Source organism: Lithobates pipiens, unplaced genomic scaffold (assembly GCF_037356315.1).
Source record: "Lithobates pipiens isolate NorthernLeopardFrog02 unplaced genomic scaffold, aLitPip1_a1.2 Scaffold_8, whole genome shotgun sequence".
NCBI classification, from domain to species: Eukaryota; Metazoa; Chordata; class Amphibia; order Anura; family Ranidae; genus Lithobates; species Lithobates pipiens.
Genome location: NW_027507903.1, coordinates 546,923,184 through 546,945,451, shown reverse-complemented (window position 1 = coordinate 546,945,451; position 22,268 = coordinate 546,923,184). Strand labels below are relative to the sequence as shown.

Sequence of the window (22,268 nt, the reverse complement as noted above, 5' to 3'; positions counted from 1 at the left end):
GTGCCAAGTGGCTGCCCTTCCACATAGTGAACACAGAAGCTTTCTTACTTGGCATGAACACAACGCTTAGTGTTTTTCTCGATAACGGCATGCCATTTTCTGACTGGATAAGATGGAAAGGTGGGTGGTGACATCATAATCTAAACCTGATCCAATCAGAGGACACTTTCCATTTATTGAGAAGAAAACAACGTGCTCTTGTGCCTTTGCCAATCCAAAAATCCCCTATGTCACAAGACCTGGAAAATCAGAGGCAATCACTGTAGTAGTGGTGACTACTACCATACCAAAAAAAATCAGTAGATGGAAATAATCTTGAAATTGAAAAAAGATTTATATTTGGTTAGACTTGAATGGATTATCTGCAAGGGTAAATTTTAGAGATGGTGCATACTTCTCCCTATGCCAGAAACCATCTTTATTTGCGGTTTCCGGTAATATATCTAAAAGGATTAAGGTGGACATGATAAGCTGAAGATTTTTCTGTTTGATTAGGTTTTTTCCTGGAAAGTTTCCTATTCAACATTCTTTCGTCTAACCATTTATCAAAAAATATATACTTCATTATGTATATCTCATCTGTAACCAGTTACAGCAAGGTTTATACAGGCATACCCCACTTTTAAGTACACAATGGGGTTTATTTACTAAAGTTAGAAAGTGCAAAATCCGGCTCACTTCTGCATAGAAACCAATGAGCTTCCAGGTTTTATTATCAAACCTTAATTGAACAATCTGGGGTTAGAAGCTCATTGGTTTTTATGCAGAAGTGAGCCTGATTTTGCACTTTCCAGCTTTAGTAAATAAACTCCATCGTGTACTTAAAAGTGGGGTATGCCTGTAAAGATCATTGTGGCCTGCTCCTACATGCACCCAGGAGGTTTTGGTGGTCCAGGACTTCCTCCTCCCTATTACACATTTGGATTTTCTTTTTTTCTGGGTAGCAAGTACCTTTTTCAACAGGTACTTGCTCCCACTTCCTCAGTCCTCGCCTAGGCAAAGATCACATATGACCACTATTAGAGCCAACCACAGTGGCCACATGTTACAGAAGCCACTCCAACCAATGGCCTTTTAACTGGGCTTTAATCTGAAATAGGCGGCTTTTCTTCTGTATCGTGTGAACGCTAAGGAGTTATGAGGTCATTAAGCAGGTAATGCATTCTCTGCCTTTTTTTGCACCCATCCCCAAACACTTACCTGCAGTCTCTTATCACTGCCACTGCTCCAGCATGATCTTCGCCCCTTCTCCATATCCGACTTGTAGTGGATGGAATTGAGGTCAGCAGAGCAATAGGGTGTCCCCATTGCACCTGCAAAAAGACAATGGGAGCCAGCAAAAAAAAAAAAAATGAATAACTTGCAACTTTGACATTTGTTAGTAAAACTGTATATATCATCACAACTACTTGGTGCATTCAGGTGAATATACCGTTCTTTTTTTTTTCATTTGGCGGTGAATAGTAATGGATATATCCTATTTTGCTTTTTATATTACCAAAGAAAAACTGGGCAAAACAAGTGTAAAAAAATCATATGTTGAAATATAGTTGTATTTTTATTCCTACAGTATTACCATAACCTGCTGCCAAGGAACCCCATATAATTATCTGGCTCCTGAAGATCACAGCGATACCACATGTGTGTATGTTATTTGTTGTTTGTACCTGTACTAGGGCCAAGAAACAATAGCAAACACTTGTTGGTTATTTTCAATCATACCCTAAACATACTAATGCCGCGTACACACGAGCGGACTTTTCAACATCCAAAGTCCGAAGGACCGAGTCCGTCAGACTATCCGATCGTGTGTGGGCTGCAACGGACTTTTGATTCACCAAAGTCTGACGGACTTTAGAATATGGAACATGCTTCAAATTTTCCCGAAGGAACTCCGCCGGACCCGGTCCCTTCGAAAACTCTGCTCGTGTGTATGCTACTCCGACGGACTAAAACTGACGCTAGGGCAGCTATTGGCTACTGGCTATGAACTTCCTTATTCGAGTCGGGTCGTACGTCATCACGTTCGAATCCGTCGGAGTTTAGTGTGATCGTGTGTGGCCAAGTCCGAAAAGTCTGTCAGAACTCCGTCGGAACTCCGTCGGAACTCCGGCGGAACTCCTTTGGAAGTCTGTCGGACATAAGTCCTCTCGTGTGTACGGGGCATAACCTTTCATCCTAACTCTAACCTAAATCAAACCCTGATCTTGCTTTTTTTTCCCCGCACACATTTTTTTGTTACAATCTTCTCTTCTAGCAAGGAGAAAAAGACATCGGGGGTTATTTACGAAAGGCAAATTCATTTTGCACTACAAGTGCAAAGTGCACTCACTGTAGATCCAAGGGGAACATGCAAGGAAAATAAAAAACAGCATTTTAGCTTGCACATGACTGGATAATAAAATCAGCAGAGCTTCCTCTTATTTCAGATCTACCCCTCATATTTACAGCGACTGCACTTCTAAGTGCACTTTCAGTGCAATTTCAAGTGCACTTTACACTTGTAGTGCAAAGTGGATTTGCCTTTCTTAAATAACCCCCTATAGTATATCATATTTTCATATCTTTTTCTTCATTCACAAGAAACAACACATTAGGGCAGCGCTATACAGTGACTGATCACAGGCTATCACAGCAATCATGAGATCGGTGGCCAGTCCTCCTGACTTCTAATCATTAGTACAAGACCTGGAGCTGTTGGTGACAGTTCGGTCCCTGTACTGGGAGAGTGCTATGCAGTGCTCTTAGCACAAACACTTGTACATACATATGTGGCACCATAGTGGAAAGGGGTCAATATCACCCTCAGCGTACAGCTCAATGTACATTTTTGCACATCTCAGTGTCAGGATGAATTAATATTTGTAGGCACTCATGGGCGCTACATCATCCTGGCCTGGAAAATCAAGGTGGCCAAAAATACGGAACCCAGAAAAAGTTGAGGAAAAACTCTCGGCACAGGAAAGGGATCTGGCAAATGTTGTTTCACTGGTGGGGAGATAGGTATTGGAGAGTTTAATTCTGCTTTAAAGTGGTTCTAAATATACAAAGTGTTCTACCTTAATGCATTCTATGGCAAAATACCTTCTGGATGCAAGCCCCCCATCTACTTACCTGAGTCCAATCTTGATCCAGCGATGTGCAAGAGAGCAGTGGCTCTACTGGCTCTCTCCCTCCTCATAGGCCCAGAGACACTGGCTCCTGCTGCTGTCATTTACAGCCAGTGGGGAAGGGGCCAAGCTGCACTGTGTGTGTTAATAGACACACACAGCTGGCTCAGAAGTGAACATGCACAAGTGCCCCCACACTCAGCGGGGGGGGGGGGGGGGGAGTAGCCAGGAGTGCTAGCAGGGGATCTGTGCCCTGATTATCAGTGTAAAAGTGCCCTGTCAAACTTTCCAGTTACTGGCTCTCCTTTCCTCATGGTGTGACAGCGTGCGAGGAAAGGAATGCCAATAACCAATAAGTTTGTTTACATGATGATGATGTGATTGGCCACAGCTGATCACATGGTAAAGAGCAGCTGTGATTGGTCCTTTACCTTGATCAGCTGTATCTGAAGGACAGATGGCATGCAAGAGGAATGTTCTGGGAAGATGTCCTCCCAGAACAACAGAGCTGCACTGTAGCCATCTTTAGGCTATGATGCTGTATTGAAGTGGTTAAGCTGCAAGGCAGCCTTCTGTAGTGCGCACGTAGGCGTGGGTTTCCTGTGCACCCGCAAAGACTGCTACCAGGGTAGTCTGAAACCTTGTCTTTGAACTTATGCGGGAAATCCCCTGCGCATGCACAGACAGGCTTTGCCAGGACCTGTTGGCTGGGCAGAGCCCTTAGGTGTATCTGCGCATTGGGCCGCAATGGTGGCGTTCTCAGGGGGTGGAGCAACATGAGAGTTCTGCTTTGAAGTGGTTCTAAAGGCAAAATGTGCATTCTATGCATTAGGGTTAAAAAAACATTCTGGGTGTAGCTCCCTCAACCCAAGTACTTACCTGAGCCCCATATCGATCCAGTGATGTGCATGAGAGCAGCATTTTTCCCGGGCCTCTCCCTCCTCATTGGTTCACACAGCAGTGGGAACCATTGAATCCTGCTGGGGGGGGGGGCAAGGCTGACCTGTGCTCTGTGTGTCCATTGAGAGGAGTGCGGCTCGGGAGTAAGCCTGCTCAAGTGCTCCCTATAGCTTGTTACTGGGGACAATTGGTAAGGGGGAGGAGCCAGGACTACCAGTGGGGGACCCAAAAAAGAAGATATTGGGGCCGCTCGGTGCAAACCCATTACCCAGAGCAGGTAAGTGTAACATGTTTATTTTTTCCCAACATTTAGAGTCACTTTAAGGTAGCATAACCACCCGCTGAAGATAAATAATGCATTTTATATACATCCGACCATGAAGAGGGGAACAGAAAAGAAAAGGGGCTGGGCATGTTGCTCCAATGACAGTAGCCTGCTATGATATATCACTTTTCAGAATTACAATTCATCTTACAATGTAATGTTAGGTGCACGATTGGCTGTTACAGCAATAATGAAATCATAGTTTCCAGATGAAAACTGCTTCATATATGGTACATGTTTTTGTACAAAACACAACGATCGGGTCACCGATTGCCATTCACAAAAATGGCGTCCGCAGCTCCCTTGCCAGCAGTTAAAATGGCCGCCCGCAGACCTCTCCTTCTTCCGGGTGTGCTGCCTTCTACCTCCACCATGGAGGAGGCGGCGGCGGCGGCGGCTCCGGGGAATGTCGTGTCTCAGGCGCTGTCCGAGCTATCCTCCTGCCTCGAGCGCTCTATCGTTATCCCCCGGACCCCGGCTGGCTATGCGGAGCTTTTCCAGGCGGTGGTGGTGTGGACAGCACCCGGAGAGGACCCGGTTAGTCAGCAGAAGACATCAGACAAAGCAAGTGCCGCCGTAAGCGCGATTATCAGTGTGCTGGATGCTTTGAGAACCTCGTCACGTGACAACCGTACTACGTCTAGTACCGCAGGGGCGGAGTCAGCGCCATTGGAGGTGCCTGGAGACCTGTTACAGAACAAGGAGGTGCAGCTTCTGAGTGGGAAAAGAAATGTCCCTGAATCACAAGTGGATGTGGCTTCTAAACCCAATAAAGAAGAAGCCTTTAGTTCCTCTGGGAGTACGTTGGATTCCTCTGAGGTCGGATCTGTAGATGTGAGGCGTGTCCTGACCTGTGTCACCGCTCCCCTCCTCCTGCTGTGCGGGGCGCACCTTCAGGAGAAGCCATGGACGGATTCACGTTCCCGGACTCTGGCCGAGCAGTTGCTGCAGACACTACTAAGGATGTCCGAGTGCGAGTCAGTAGGCGACCTTCTGAAGGGACCCAATCGTCAGGAACCAGACTATGTTGTCTTCAGGGAGGCGTTGGGGCTTCTTGGACCACGTCTGCGAAAGTGAGACCTTCGTTGTGTAATGGATGTTGTTAAACATAAGCCTGGTCCTAATACTGCTGACCAATGGCCTTCCTTTAAGAAGTCTAATTTCTTCTTTTATTAGTGTTCTGTCCCCCATAGACAGGAGAACTTGGCTCCACCTTCATACAAGGACTACAAGGCTAGCTTGGCTTTTCCCATGGCTGACCGACAACTTGGTGCCAAGGGATAACTGCATTGAAAAAAAAAATATCTTGCCTTTTTAGATGCATTTAAAAGGGTCTCATTTCTCCCCCCCCCCCCCCCCCCCCCTCCCTTTTTTCTTCTTTTTTTGCAACGTTCTGTATGTAGTACTTTGTTCCATATTCCTACGTACTATGGAAGCTCCATGGTTGGACAAGGTGCCCCCTCCATATCTCAAGGTTGTCTGACAACGCATCTAGCAAGGAGAGCATTCCATTGAGCTCTGGTTCACACTACTGCGGGATTGCAATTATGCGAGTTTAGCTGAATGCACACGATTTTATACCAGCATGTTAGTTCCGACTTCGGGGGCAATTTTGGATACATCTGCAGGTTGCTGCACAGATGTCTATTGAAATTGCACCAAAGGTAGTACAGAAACTACTACTGGGAATTTGGTGTGGCACCGCACCAATTCAGATGGTGCCATTGCCGGCAATAGCCGCTGATTTGGCATGTGATTGGACATGCTAAATCGCATCAATGTGAACCTAGTCTGATGGAGAGCACCTGACTCTGTCTCCAAGCACTTTTCTGGGACAAGCCCTAGTAGGAGGAATGCAGAGGGAGGCTGACACAACCTCCTCCTTGTCTTCATTCTTTCCATGCTGTAGATGCAGTAAAAGCTAGTTTATGCTTGCAGTTGGGGGGGGGGGGAATGGTTGTTAAAGCGGAATTCCACCCAAAAGTGAAACTTCCACTTATGATTAGTGACAGTGTCGAATTTGGCACCTTTCGGGGGGGGGTACCTGTTGTTGTTTTTTTACAGCTACCTGGTCCCCCACTTCCGGGAGACCGGGTCGCCGCGAGTTACATCAGCATCTCGGGGGGGGGGGGGGGGGGTCACCCCCCCCTTCCCCCTCCTTCTGCCGGGCCAGTGAGAGCGAGCTTCGCGAATGCACAGTAGGGACCCGGCCGTGAAGCCGAAAGGCTACACTGCCAGGTTCTCGTGCCCGCAATGGCGGCGGCGGCAGCAGCACTGCTGGACTCCAGGACAGGTAAGTGTCCTAATGTTAAAAGTCAGCAGCTACAGTATGTGTAACTGCTGGCTTTTAATTTTTAAGGGGACGGGTGGAACTCTGCTTTAACCTGTGATTTTTTTTTTTTTTAACACTTTCACAACCCCCCCCCCCCCCCCCCCCCCCAACTCTCAAGCTGCAGAGGCAGACGGATGAGATTATACATCTCCCCTGGTAAAAATGATGCCCCCTGTTGCTTTTGGCACACTTTTGCGACACAGTGGTATGGCATTTACGGGGTTAAACAGGCTATGAGACATCAGCAATCCACTGCAGATCACTTTTAAGAGAATATCTGTGAAAGGAACCCTTTCCAAAGTGAAGGATGTCCCCTTTTAGAGTTCATTAGAACAGGTGTCCCCATGTTCTGATGACAACTCAAATTTGTCTTTTTCTATAATTTTCTTTCACCAGATCATCCTTCAAATCTCCGGAGAATATCAGTCAGAGGCAGCAATGCCTTAGATCTCACACTGCAGATATACAGATAGAAGGCTGTAGACACAGGAGTGTCTAGGCACTAAGGATGAGCTCATTCACTCTGTATCATTCAGATACGGAGCCACCCCCTGCCCCCTTTCTCTCCTTATTGGCTCACTGACTTTGACAGTAGCGGGAGCCAGTGGTGCCATGCTGCTGTCTCAGCCAATGAGGACAGCCAAGTCTCTCATGCAACATCTCTGGATTTAGATGGACCTCAGGTAAGTATTAGGGGGCTGAAGTGGGCTGAATGCTTTAAAAGAAACCTGTCTTTACAACCACTTTACTGTTTGGCTCCTCCTCTCAGCAAGCTGCTGAGAGCCTGAGCCAGCCACTCCTGCCCACTCCACAGCCCGGTGCTCCAGTGAGTGCTGGAGGAGCAGAGAACCGGAAAATGACCGCCACCAGCTCTCAGTGCACTGAAGACCAAGAACTGAGCAATCAGCGGTGATTGATGGCTCAGCTCTCGATCTTAGAGGCAGCGGGGGACATATTCAGCATCGGAATCATGCTGCATCTACCTAGGTGTGTGTACAATTTTTTATTTTTTTTTCCAATTCTCAGACTTCTTTTAAAATTTCAGAAAAAAAGTAATTTAATTTAAGATTGTTGCATATTTAATTTTAGAGACACATGGGAATCCCACCCAGAAGCAAAGATAGTCTTCTCCTGGATGCTGTATCAGGTCCCCCGACCTTGGCTTGCTGACTTTCTTGGTAGAGTTATGCCACCATCGCTCCTCTTCTCTGATGATTACAAGCCGGAGAACAAGGTGCTAGGGGTACAGTGCCTGCATCACATCATAAAGAACGTGGTAAGATGGCCATCAAATCATTGTATAGTAATTAGAGCAGATGTCTTGCTTTCTGTTTTCAATCATTCGTTTTATTCAGTTTTAACAAGGTTAACATGCAAGCGTTGCACCCACGCAGGGGCTAGCAATGAGGTTTATGCCAGAAGTGGTCTCACAAGGAAGGCAAAAATAAGGCAATGCATAACAAAAGAGAGAGCTAAAACCGCAATAAATAGAAGTGTTCATGAAACCATAGGGACCAAGTGGTCCAGTAGAGGTTCCTCACAACTACTGCAACATCTTTCTTTCATCATCTTTTGGTATAGTGAGGTTGGTAAGAAAAGTACTTGGAATCTTTTCCTCCTTTTAGGACCTTTTCATGTAGGGGGTATAGGTTATAGTTTGGCACAGCCTTCTGATAAATTGCTCCAGTTTACACCATGTTATTGATTTACATTACCCAGCTGCTTCACTAGATACATTTTCTATGATTGCAGTCTGTTTCTTGGTTCCATGATCTGAATGGCATTATGGAAGAGCAACTGATTAAAGCAAGCCGGGGCCAAGTAACCAATTGGCTTCATAGAAAGCTCCGTAGATTGCCCTGATGCCAGAGTGTCCCAAATCTCTATACAAGTTATGAAAACTATATTACAGCGCTCAGCTAGTCCCCCCCCCCAAGTAACAATGCAGGGGCCTAGTGATTGACTACTTTAGTACCCAAAGCTGCATTATAGGGAGGTTGGAGGAGTGTCACATGTTCCTGTTATTTTGCAAGTATTGCAGATGTAGGTTTGTTATAAGGTTAATTGTGTGGACTGCCTGACTTTACCACACTGGCATTGGTACATTAGAGATTCCTTTTACCTGTTGCCCAATTCCAGCACCCCCCATATATATTTTTTCTTGTTTTGCATGAAGTAGGGAGTTCTGGAGTTAGAATTTCTGCCACACTTTTATTGTAGTTTATATCCATGTTGGGAGATTACCCCCCTCTCCCAGATTTTGCAGGCCCCAGTTTTATTAAATCTGCCCCACTGTGTGTTGGGCGCACTCCTAGCATTACAAAAAGGAACGCACTCTTTCAAGACCCATGCATGTGCACTACCTTCTCTGTCCACCTATTGTATTAGTGATGAGCTCAACCGCTACTGCAACATGGGGAGACACTGTACACAATGGAGAGTGCTTTCTCCTTGTTAGACTGGGGGTATGCTCGAAGGTCAGAGCTTTCCAGCTTCTATTCCAAGAAGAGAGTTGAACTGAAAGGGTGGTAGTTAATTCGACGGGCTTGGGGGAAGCAGAGATTGGTAATGTTTGTTACACCGCCGAGATCTTTTGACCGCATTGTAATTTCATTTTAAAAGGTGAGCTCAGACTTTTTCTACCTAGGTTCATCTGACGTGTCCGAGGTGCAGGTATACCTCTGTGCTGGCATGCTCTAATGTCAAGTCGGTCCCTCTTATGTGGTTGGGCTTCATTCTTCATCTATGTCTGCCTCGCAAATGTCCTTTTTATAGACTACATTTTCCAGTGTAGGTGTGAATGCGGTTGGCTGTTGTAAGATGTTTATAGACTGAATATTGGTGTGATTAGTAAACATGTGCCTCATGTTAGAAGGTGATCTGTTGCAATTCTGGTGTCCATTATGTTCTAGACATGCTCTCAGTATGACGCTAATGCACATGTTTTTCTTTTGTGTAGCCAGCAGCAGACTTGAGGCAATACAACCGGGCAATGGTTGTGTATCATGCATTGCGTAACCACCTATACACAACAGAGGCCGAGGTTATTGAGGTAAGGAGTTAAACTTTAAGTCCAAATTCTCTCCTGAATAGCATTTCTGTCCACTCGAGCTTCTCCTCCTTTGCTTACCAACCTCTGATCCGAAAACCTGTTCCAGCCCCAGTTAAAGCGGGAGTCTGCCGGGACTCCGCGTTTTTTTTTTTTTTTTTTTTTTTAAAGTCAGCAGCTACAAATACTGCAGCTGCTGACTTTTAAAATAATGACACTTACCTGTCCAGCGCGCCCGCGATGTCGGCACCCGAAGCCGATCTCTAGATGGACACTCGAGTGCTGCCGCCGCCATCTTGGGTACGGGAATCAGGAAATGGAGCCTTTCGGCTTCATTTCCCGATTCCCTACTGCGCATGCGCGAGCCGCGCTGCACAATGAGGACGGTCCCCGCTGCCTCTGGGATCTGTGTGTTTCCCAGCAGGCAGCGGGGCACTTGCGGAAAGGGGCGTAATGTACGCCCCTTTCCGCAGAGAGCTAGCCCGGAAGTGGATAATCCAGGTAACTGCACCCCCCTCCCCCCTGAAAGGTGCCAATTGTGGCGCCGGAGGGGGGGGAGGAATCCGATGAGCGGAAGGTCCATTTTAGGGTGGACCTCCGCTTTAATTGGATGTCAATCAGATAACATTTATAAGCTCAAATTATGTTGATATAATTTTTTTTTTGTCATAGGTATTGTTTATTAAAGCAAACCCAATTACATTTCAAAGTGACCATTAACTGATCTTTTTAATCAACCTTTTTTAAATGGAGACATTCCAGTGACTGGTGGACTGCTAATATTGTATCTGTCCACAAGCAGGGTAGCAAGGTAGAAATTGGCAACTACAGGCCAATGAGTTTAACATCCTGTTGTAGTTAAATTATTGGAACCACTTCTAAAAAGGAGGGTCAGTGATCACATAACACTCAACCTAAAATGACCTGGCCATGAAGGGGGGTAAACCTTCTGGAGGGCAAGTGGTTAATGACTGGCATAGTACCACTGGATTGGCATAAGGCTAATGTAGTGCCAATATTTAAAAAGGGTCAAAGTCTTTTACCAAGTAATTATTATAGACCTGTTAGTTTAACAGGACTATAGTTGGGATGATTATGGACGGTTTAATAAAAGACCACATGTTTGGAAAAAACAAACACTTTAAACAATAGCCAGCATTAATTCATGAACGACAGAAGTTGTCAAACAAATATTTCTTTGAGAAAGTAAGCAAAACCTTACACCAGCCGCCATTAAATGTTGGTCCGATCACAGACCGAGCGACACTCCTCTGGACCCAAAGTATCAAGGCTTTACTAAGGACAGATCATATATGACTAATCTGATTGGATTTTTTTGGCTATATCACAAAAGTTTTGGACCAGGGTGGTGCTGTGGACACAGCCCATCTTGATTTCAGCAAAGCATTTGATACGTTTCCATTTAAAGACCTTCTAAAAGGTTGTACAATTTTTAGGGATTAACTGTTGGGTGGTTCAGTGGATATGTAGTTGGCTAAAGGATAGATACCAGAGTGTGGGTGTAAATGGGGTTCACTCAGAACAGAGTGCAGTTGCTAATTGTTTACCACAAGGCTCTGTACTAGGTTCTGATCTATTTGTAAGTGATATAACTAAAGGGTTGGTGGGCAAGGTATGCCTTTTGCTGATAACACAAAGGTGTGCAATAATTCCTGGAGGTCTTTTGTAACATGGAGCATTGCTCGAGGTTTGGCCAAAGAATGGGGAACTGCAGTTTGTTTTTTGTTTCTAACTGTAAAATAATGCACATAGGGAGGAATAATTCCTTGAGAGTACAATATTGGGGGTACAGCATTTGCCAGCACTATATAGGAAAACGATTTTAGGGGTACTTATTTTAGATAAATGCAAAGAGTGTGGCCAAGCAGTGAAAAAAGCTATGAGAATTTTGGGGTGTATCGTGAAAGGGATTACCGACAGGAGGAAGGAAGTCCAGATCCCCCTATAAAGAATTTCAGTTAAAATAAAGGACTGTGGTATATTGATAAATGAAATATTGAAAATAAATAGGTTCGCTCTACTTTTATGGAAATTGCAGTGTGAAGGAGAATGATGATGTTGGGGAAAAATGACATGTATGACAAAATATTTATATATGGAAAATATGTAATAAAACGGTACACAATAGAACAAAGTAGTTCAAAGTTGTGTTTTTTATGTAAAGATTACATGATGTAAAAAAAAAAAAACTAAACAAAATTCAGTTAGACATTGTTAGAACTGGGTGTAGCCCTGAAGACCTCCTGAGTCCAGAGGAGGTCAGCAAAAATGGTGACGAGTCTGGGGGATAAACATATCAAAAGAAACATCAGGATCATTATATCTACAATCTTGAGGCTGTAGAAGCCTGCAAATACATGAAGGGTATAAATAAGATTTAGCAGGGAATCTTAGAGTCTGAACAACAAAAGAAATCTATGCATGTATGGCCAGTTTAAGGATGCCCTGTACAACTGAGGATCTCAGAAACCTAGGGTCCTCTGTTCTGCACACCGCAATGGTTCTTTGCTCAGTGCCACCCCCTTTCTGCACCTTGCATTATTAGCCTGCAGATATAAAATACTGTTTATTCCTTACTGGTAATGAGACTTTACCTGCAATTTGTTTGGAAATTATAGTAGGAGGTCTGAGACTTATTTCAAATCAGATCTGCAACACCCCAATTAAATACTCCACCCCATGAACCATACCTTATGTGCTTACCTGCAATCCTGTCGTTACTAAAGATCAAAAGCTAACGTTTTGCAGACTGTTTTTGACAGCATTGAGGTTAAGTGATTTTGGTGTTCCTCAATCTATAAATAATGTGAGTCTCTAATATAGTCCACCAGTGTCCGCTTAGAACATATAAAAAATTTTTTTTCCATGCAGACATTATATGTAGGTAACTACATTTTCTGTTTTCAGGTGGTCCTGCCCTGCCTGCTGGACTTGTTTCCCGTCCTACACAAACCTCCCCCAGCTGTGGGCTCATTTCAGAAAGATGGAGAGAACCCGTCAGACCAGGTGATGCAGCTGATCCTCACTCACATGGAGATGGAGCATAAGATAGCCCTGCGGCGCCTGTATGCCCGCAACCTGCCTGCCCTCCAAGAAAGGTTCATATACATGTTTCCTATTCATAGATTTAAACTAATGATACTTATAGACTCTTTCCTGGCACAGTACACCTCGGCTATAAACTGGGGGGGGGGGGGGAGAACCATATCAAAGTAGGTGTCCCCTTCTAATTTTTAATTTATTTTTTTCAGTAGAAATGGCAGGTAAGTTGGTTGTCTTAAGTAACCCAAGCACCTCTTCCTCCCCCATTTATTATTAATAATATATTTTTTAAACAATTGGTAATTAACCACTTCCTGTCCATCCTATTACAGAATGATGGCCGGGCAGTTCCATTACCCTGACTGGATGTCATATGATGTCTTTCAGGATGACGAGCCGGCGTGCACCCGTGGGGGTGCACAGCACCGTGATCAATGTTGCTGTGTGTCAGTCTGACACACCACAACTCCAATCAAGGTAAAGAGCCTCTGATGGAGGCTCTTTACCACGTGATCAGCTGTGACAACACAGTGTGAACCAGGAAGTGCCGTTAAATGGCTTTCCTCTGTGCTGACAGGGAGAGCTGTTCGGCGGCTCTGCCTGTCAGCGTGGGGGGGGGGGTCTGCGCTGATAGCACATTATCAGCACAGCCCCCATCAGATGTGCCACAACAATACCAGTCATCTCAGCCCAACCCCTCACAGGTTCATACAGACTGTGTACATTACATAGACTAACCTAAGCAGCCCAAATGTTGATGCTCTTCCAGTGTAGTGGAGTGTCTTGCGAGGTTTGGCCTGCTCTGCAGTTCCCAGGAATCCCGCCAGAAGCACTGTGATGTCACACCCAGTGATGTGGAACAATGGTTCTCAACCTCAGTTTTCAAGTACCCCCAACGGGCCATGTTTTGGGAACTTTCCTTAGATTAAATGGCTCTTCTCAATACCACGTTATTGATTTAAATCAGCTGTGGAAAGGAAAGACTGGTAAGGTGAGTATAAAATCCGATCTTTTTATTTTTTTTTAACAGAGGGGGTCTTGGTAATAATAAGCAGACCCTACATTGTACTGCAAGGCTGCTTTAAGTTTTAGGGATGGTTAAATGCTAGGTGTTATGGTTGGGTTAACGGCTTCAGCTCTTCTGGGAAGGCTGTCCACAAGGTTTAGGAGTGTGTCTATGGGAATGTTTGACCATTCTTCCAGAAGTGAATTTGTGAGGTCAGGCACTGATGTGGATGAGAAGGCCTGGCTCACAGACTCTGCTCTAATACATCCCAAAGGTGTTCTATCGGGTTGAGGTCAGGACAGTCAAGTTCCTCCACCCCAAACTCGCTCATCCATGTCTTTATGGAGCTTGCTTTGTGCACTGGTCCAAAACATTTGGTGGAGGGGGGATTATGGTGTGAGGTTGTTTCTCAGGGGTTAGGCTTGGCCCCTTAGCTCCAGTGAAGGGAACTCTTAAGGCGTCAGCATACCAAGACATTTTTGACAATTTTATGCTCTTCAATTCCACCATGACTGAGCACCAGCGTACAAAGCAAGGTCCTCCTTTTCCATTCTTGTCTTGACTGTTTTCTCTCTATTTCTTGGCCTAGTTCTACATCTCGCTTTTCCTCCTCCTCCCTCCTCCCTCCTCCCTCCTCCGTTCCCACTCAACCCTGTCCCTCCCTTCTCCTCCCTCCTCCCTCCCTCCTCCCTCCTCCTCCCTCCTCCCTCCTCCCTCCTCCCTCCTCCTCCGTTCCCACTCAACCCTGTCCCTCCCTTCTCCTCCCTCCTCCCTCCTCCCTCCTCCCTCCTCCCTCCTCCCTCCTCCTCCGTTCCCACTCAACCCTGTCCCTCCCTTCTCCTCCCTCCTCCCTCCCTCCTCCTCCTCCTCCTCCTCCTCCTCCTCCGTTCCCACTCAACCCTGTCCCTCCCTTCTCCTCCCTCCTCCCTCCTCCTCCTCCGTTCCCACTCAACCCTGTCCCTCCTCCCTCCTCCCTCCTCCCTCCTCCTCCGTTCCCACTCAACCCTGTCCCTCCTCCCTCCTCCCTCCTCCCTCCTCCCTCCTCCTCCGTTCCCACTCAACCCTGTCCCTCCCTTCTCCTCCCTCCTCCCTCCTCCTCCTCCGTTCCCACTCAACCCTGTCCCTCCCTTCTCCCCTCCACCAAGGGATGAAACCCCCCCCCCCCCCCCCAAAAAAGTTATTTATTGCCACTTCTGGGACTTATGCCGGATGCTTCTATTGTTTACTTTTACACTTTGAAAACTTGAAATATGATGTTTTGTTCCTCTGTGTGGGACCGTTTTCCCTATTTTTTTTTTTTTTTTTCCTTTAGGCCTGTATTTTGGCATTGTTTTACGTAACTTCAGTCAAACTTTTTTTTCCATGGTCCTGTTGCTGATCTCCTACCTTTACCAACTATGCCAACCATGTTCTTCTGAGCTCTGTAGTTCCTCTGCAATAGCCTACTGAACTTGCTGAAAAACTGTTATTGCCTGGTGATTTCCTGTTTGCAAGACCACTGGCTGCCTTCCTACAGTAACCTCAGCCAGTGGTCTGATATGCCCCCTTGTAGTCCTCTGAAAGCGAGCAGGGAATTGTACTTCTGCCTGGTTCACTGAAGTGGATGGAGGGGGTCTCACAGCCCCTGGTCTGTGCCACCCATAGAGGGGGGTGTTCTCTTCCTCCTCCCTGCCAGCACTGCCCCCGCCATCTCTCCAGTGTGGGGATAGTTCCAGATAATCGGGACAGAGCACATCTTAGGCTGACAGGTCTGTATGTGAAAGCACCGCTCGTTGTACAGCTCTGCCTCCCTGAATATTAGAACAGTGCGCTCTGCGCTGTCTATCACAATTCCGGTGCAGGAGGTGGGGGCCATACAGTGTTTTCACATACAGACCTGTCAGCCTGAGATGCGCCCTGTCTGCCAGAGGATCTGTAACTATTCCCACTCTGTAATGATGGGCACTGATAATTTGCACTGGTGACACTGCACTGGTGGTCCCTGACATTTGGCACTGGTTTGCATTTATATTAAATGAATATTGTAATAATATGCATTAACATTAAAATGGTTTGCATTTATAAGGCTGTAACTTATCATACTGCTTGTTACTGGGCAGTCTGACTTGCTGGCTGCAGAATGAGGGGTGTGATTTATGTTGAAGTAGGCGAGTTCACATTTACATGTACAAGCCTAGTAGTGTACCTACCACATTCACCCCAATCCCAGGATTCATGGGAAATGTAGTCTAATTACAATTTAGAGGGAGAAAAGGATATGATGCAATCACTGTTCTAACACCTCTTTGCTAGAATACAGGCTGCATTTTTTTGAATCACAGAGCCGACTTTCTGAAAATGTAATCGGTCATCTCTTAAACGGTAAGAAATTTCACAAATGGAATAACTGTTTAGTGTTTTGTGTGGGGGGGGGGGTGTATACTAATGGGGGATTTTTTTATTTTTTTTTTTAAATCTGAGTTCTGCTTTTAATAAACTATTGTACCAAAAGACGATAAACGGATAATATGACAGCTATTTTCTCTTCTATGTCATACCTTTTGCCTCTAATCCCTCTTCTCCTTGCAGACTAGGTGTAAGGGTAGTCCGCCACATGAAAAGGCTGCTGCGTGTCATTGTTGGTTATCTGGAAGTTTATGATGGACCAGAAGAAACTGCCCGGCTGTGTATCCTGGATACCTTACAGGGGACTATTAAGTATGCATGGCCTAGGTGAGCCTATTCGTGGGTGGTATCCTATTTTTAAGAAGGTACTTCCCAAATTTGGTAGATTAAGGTGCCTATAGATCATTCACCCTATCTTGCAAAGGACATTCAAACATTTTTTTATTATAGTGATATTTCATGTTTTTTTTTTTTTTTTTTTTTTTTTTTTTTTTTTAGTATTTGTTGCGAATTCAAATATAAAAAAAAAAAGGGCTACATTGCGGGTTTAGTCTAGGGGGCTTAAAAAGAGCAGCATTATTGCCTTACTCCAGGGTCTAGTGATAGTCAGAGCTCTGGTCTTCTCTCATCAATTCCCCCCAACCCTCCCAGAATGTGAACGTCCCTTTTTAATATCATAATGCATAACCAGGCTATGTTTTATTTTTTTTATTTTTTTATTACAATATTAGATTTAACTAAAAGGTGTCATTATGCTTTTATGTTAATAAACGCACCCTTCTTTGTTTCCTAGGATCCCACCAAGACTACCACTGCTAGTGAAGGCACTACTGAAACTGATGTATGAGGTTTCAGCTGACCCAGGTCAGCATTCTGAGCTGGTTCGAGAAGCTTTACTACACAGTGCCACCGAGTGTCTGATGCTTCTAGAGTGCTGTTCCAAAGGACAAGTCAAGGTGAGCTGGTCACGCTTGCTTGTCATGCGAATTGGATGCGGGGAAACCCGGCCTAATGTCTTAGGCCAGCTTCACATGTGTGACTGCTGGTTCATGTCCGGGGCGTTCTGTACATCGGTTCAGGTGTGAATTGTACCCTGAATTTGCAACCTGAAACAAACCCAATGACGCACCGGACCCTCTTTCAATCTGGACCACGGCTGCTCTGGACATGTGTGAACCGGCCTCATTGGGAGCCGGTCACACTTGCCTGTCATGCAAATCGGATTTGGAGAAACGCACATTAAATTCGCATATGTGAATCCAGCCTCAAAGTTGGCTGAAAACGGAAATAAGCAAATCTCTGAGAAATAGATTATATCCAGCCACAACCTTTTTAATTTAATTTATTTATTTTTCCATTTTGGATAAAGTGGGCAAAGGTTTGAAACCTGTGATGGACATTTACACCATTAGTGAAATTTCCTCTTACTGTCATGGTAAAAACCGTTTATCCAGATAGGAAAGGAAGACAAATCTGACAGAGAGACACAAATTTGTTGGGGGGGGGGGGGATTCTAGCTTTCCCTATTTATACAAAGAAAAATATGTGTTGCCCTTGGATATTTTTTATTTTTTCCTCCCTTTCTGCCTCGTGAAACTTGTACACCACACTTGCCCTTGTTTTTGTATGTATATGTGTAATAAATATATATTTAGTGTTGCAATTACAAAAAACAAAAAAACGCCACGAATGCATAGAAAACCTCCATATAAACAATTCTATACCCACAGTTGATCCAGAGGAAGGCAATAAAGCATGATCTAATTTACTTAAATGTCTTCCTTTTTTGCCTTTATTTACAAAATGCAAATCCACATTGCACTACAAGTGCAGTCGCTCTAAATGTAAGGGGTAGATCTGAAATGAGTGGAGGCTCTGCTGATTTTATCATCCAGTCATGTGCAAGCTAAAATGCTGTTTTTAGGGCTGCAACTAATGATTATTTTCATAATCGATTAGTTGACAGATTTATTGTTTTGATTAATCGGTTAATTACCTTAAAAAAAAAAAAAGTGTGGTGTATAATTTAGTTAATAAGTAAAGTTTAAAAAGGGGCAATTTATTCTTAAATATCTCTATATGCAGTAGTAAATATAAATAACCAACTATATGGTTAGGGAGCAAAATATCTAATCCACTCTGAGAATAACAGACAGAAGAGAGATACTGTGTAAATATTAGAGGAGATGTATACTGTGTGTATGTAGATATAGAGATACTGTATATAATATTAGAGGCGAGAGTGCATATACTATTAAAGGGTCAATCTGGTAAATATCAGACTCATTAACTTTAACCCCATTTTGTTACTGGCTGATTAATTGATTATGAAAATAGTAATCGGTTAATTTCATAATCGGTTAGTTGTCGATTAATCGATTAGTTGTTTCAGCCCTAACTGTTTTTTATTTTCCTTGGATGTCCCCCTCGGATCTACAGCAACTTCACTTCCAAGTGCACCTGCAGTGCAAAGTGGATTTGCCTTTAGTAAATAACCCCCCACTGTATTGGGATACCTGCCTTCACATGTACATGAACTTTAATGGCATTCCAGTCTTAGTCTGTAGGTTTCTATATTGAGTTGGCCCACCCTTTGCAGCTATAACAGCTTCTGTGTCTATGGGAATGTGGGAACCATCGCCCATAGACTTACTATTGGGCTTCCGTTGTCATCTGTGTCCTATGCACCCGCCTCCACAGCGAAGCCCCGGCTGACAACTCGGCATGGGATCGGATTGTTGCAGCTTCAAAAAAATATTTATACTCAGGTGTTTTTTTTTTTTTTGGTTTTTTTTGTTTACAGGGTCAGATAGGCTAGTGTTAGAATGCTGGTGGCTATAGATAAAGGGATTTAAATTTTTGCATGGACTTGCATTTTAAGATTCTCAGATCTTTTCTGGGCTGATTTCATCTACTCCTGTTTACTTTTAAAAAAACCATAGTAAAACTGTCTGGATCGTGGCTCATAATGTGTTTTTGTATTTTCTGCAGATTGCACTGGAAGGAATCTCCACGATTTGTAATGATCATGACATGGAGAAGTACATTAACCGAGTGCTACAGGATGCACACTAGTAACCCAAAAAAAACAAAAAACAACTTGGACTAATATAAAAAAAATTTAAATATATTATTTCTTTATCCTGCTGTGTTTTATTTTTTCCCAAATCGAAACTATGAAATTTGTGGTTACTGTCTCCAGAAATGGATTGCATTCTGACTTATTTTCCAGAATCTCAGAGGTATGCGCTGGTGACCCAACCATTACATAGGAATGTTGAGGTATTCCTATCACTTGTCCCCATACATCATGAGCATTCCTTCTTTATTTGTTCCATTCACTGGGAATGCAGAATTGCATCTGGGGTATTTAACATGCGTATAAAAGATTGGGCAGAAGAAAGTTGCTTCTACCCTGGGCGTTACCCTGGGCAAAGACTCTTCAATCTATAGCAAGCAGTGAAAGGATACAGCTGGACAGGAACAAGCGTAGAAGAGAAAGAAGGACATGAACTGCGTCCCTCAGTGAATTTGATCGCTAGGCTAACCAGTAGATACACCGCTAAAATACATCATTACATCTGACAGGATTTGAATATACTGTATGTTCATTCAGTCTTGTGATTTTCACAGCCCTAGGAGCAGGTCAGCCGACTTCTCTGACCAAGTGAGAAAAATTAGCTGCACCCCAACATCCGTACAACAGGTTTATTGAAAGGCTGCCACCAGGACTAAAACAACGGACCGAGGGGTGACGACGTTTCACACATACATTGTGCTTTGTCAAAACCCAAAGGAAGACTGACCTACCAAAACTACACTGGTGTAGGGTGGTGTGATCAGCGCTCCCCTTAGCTTGATAAGCAAAACATTCTTAACGACAATACAAATACATGTGTGTAAAGCCAAAGTAACCACATTAAAAAAAAAAAAAAAACGGACACCAATCGAAAAGTACATACAAAAGTGAATACAAATATTTGTATGGAGGACAACAAAATAAATGCGTCTCCTAAAGCAATAACAACAAATCGCCACCAAACATCATCACAATACAAAAAGGAATTTATACAAGTAGAAGGTGCAAAACTATGATTATAATCCCAGAGTTATTTGATCAATGTGCTTGATAAGCATTATAATATATGCATGCAAATAGAGGGGCCTCAAGTCCACAATCAATATGATTGTATTAAAGGAAGTCCGAAATGAAACCAGGGTTATAATGGGAAGGGGGGGAGGAAGCAAAGAAGTAGGGTAGGGAGATGATCCACGCTCACGCAGCTGTCCAGGGGGAACAGATCAAAAAGGAAATGGGCACAAATATACTATGTGGAGACATGTGAAAAGCGCCCTGCTAAATATCAGTGGCAGACCTGAATATAGTAGGTACAGGGATAAATAACAACCTAATAAAACCGTATTCTAAATAGTTCCCTAAACCTACCTAATCACAACCCCCTGACATACAGATAAGTATAAACAGGCCAATAGTCAAAGGGCTCATGGGGGCCCAAATGAACAGCAAGTTAGAGTGGGGGAGACCCCATATTATATATGCTACTTCTTAGTTATAAAAATGGCTTACATCCCAAGCCGGAGGGAATATGGGTCTGGAGCAAAAAAAAAAATCCAGACCACCTTCCTGCAGCATAACATATGGAAGATCTATCCCCACCTCTTTTGGGAGTGAGGATCTTTTCAATAACCTGAACCTTCATAGCAGAAATATCACCAGCACGGGATTCCCTGAAATATCACGCTACATTGGTATTTTTTATCTTTTTTTCTGAACACTGTACACGTTTGTAAAAATGGTCCCTCAACCTTGTAGGTTGCACAAATCGCACATAATCAGGTAAACCACATATTTGGTGTTGCAGTTTTTAATAAAAAGATGAGATGTGAAATTGTTTCTGAGTAGTTGTGGCCTGAAAAGTATTGCCCCCCGAATATGGCTACACCACGGGTCATGGGCTCTACATTTAAAATGTCCTTTAAAGTGCAGCCACACGAATGACTGCACTTGTTTTCAAGGATTGAAAAAACTTGGAGATAATGACAGACCTATCGTGGGTGTTTTTTAGATATTTTTCAAAAGTGTGTTTGTTTTATTTAACCATTTTTTACACTTTCTTTGTGAAATGGTAGGGGTACTTTCTCAAATCGCCTTTCAGGACAACCCCGGAGAGAGTGTAGCTCCACCTTGCAATCAGGAAACACATGCCCACTTTAAAAACACCTCCTCCTCCTCCATGGCTTCAGTTATTGTGTTTCCTCCTTGGAGGAAGCATGTGCCTGAACCAGGGAGAGCTACACTCTCTGCAGGGGAGTAAGGCTTACCTTTTGTTGCAGGTTGTTTCTCTTTGACCCCCAGCAGCATCTCCACGGGGAGAGGACTCCTGGAGCTCCTGGTCCCGCCATCTCACGGGAGTAAGGACCCTCGGAGTGCCGGCGTCGGGTGCCCGGTGTCCGCTTGTTAGCGCAGGGAGGGCTCTGTTGCTGGCGGAGGCCGCTGCAGGTCAGCGGCATGGCTCCGTTTTCGGCGCCGGGTCCCGGGCGGCGACGGCGTCGTTCACGGTGACGCGCGGGCGCTCTGAGGGGGCGTGGCGCCGTGGTTCAGCGCCTGGAACGCAGGGGTCATGGGGCGGGTCAGGTGACCGTGTGCTTCCGCTTCCGGCCGGCCTTGATGACGCGGCGGCCGGGAAAATTTAAAATGAGAGCTGTTTGTAAAATAGCTGCCTCACTCAAACGATGGAAGAGTGCAAGCCAGCTATGGCGGAGACAGGCGCCCCCAGCACCGGTCCAGCCCAGGTACGTAAGGTGCACTGGCACCCTCTGCTTTACTGTGGGTATGTCTTTGTTTGTTCCCCCCTCTTGGGGGCCTGTCGCTGCAGGTCAGAGGTGGACTTCGCTCTGACCTTTTGCAGCCTAGTTCTGGGGTCTCACTAGTAGGTCTGTTTGGTGGTGGGTCTCTGCACTGGCTTGGTGTTAAGCAACTGGTTGTTGAGAGCTTTTAGTGAATTAAACCTGTATGTCGTTTCAGGAAAAATCACTAGGAAAAGCTAGACCAGGTCAGAGAAAATGTCCTTCCTGCA

The 22,268-nt window shown here is 44.7% G+C and overlaps 1 protein-coding gene across 1 annotated transcript; it reads left to right on the top strand.

Annotated features, from left to right (window-relative positions):
* Nucleotides 1–4,605: 4,605 nt before the first annotated feature.
* TTI2 (TELO2 interacting protein 2) lies at nucleotides 4,606–19,311 on the top strand. Its single transcript, XM_077469795.1, has 7 exons — nucleotides 4,606–5,408; nucleotides 7,757–7,943; nucleotides 9,627–9,719; nucleotides 12,645–12,835; nucleotides 16,354–16,497; nucleotides 16,964–17,126; nucleotides 19,162–19,311. Exons 1-7 carry the CDS (start codon nucleotides 4,621–4,623, stop codon nucleotides 19,243–19,245), a joined length of 1,650 nt encoding a protein of 549 aa, XP_077325921.1. The 5' UTR covers nucleotides 4,606–4,620; the 3' UTR covers nucleotides 19,246–19,311.
* The last annotated feature ends 2,957 nt before the right edge of the window (nucleotides 19,312–22,268 follow it).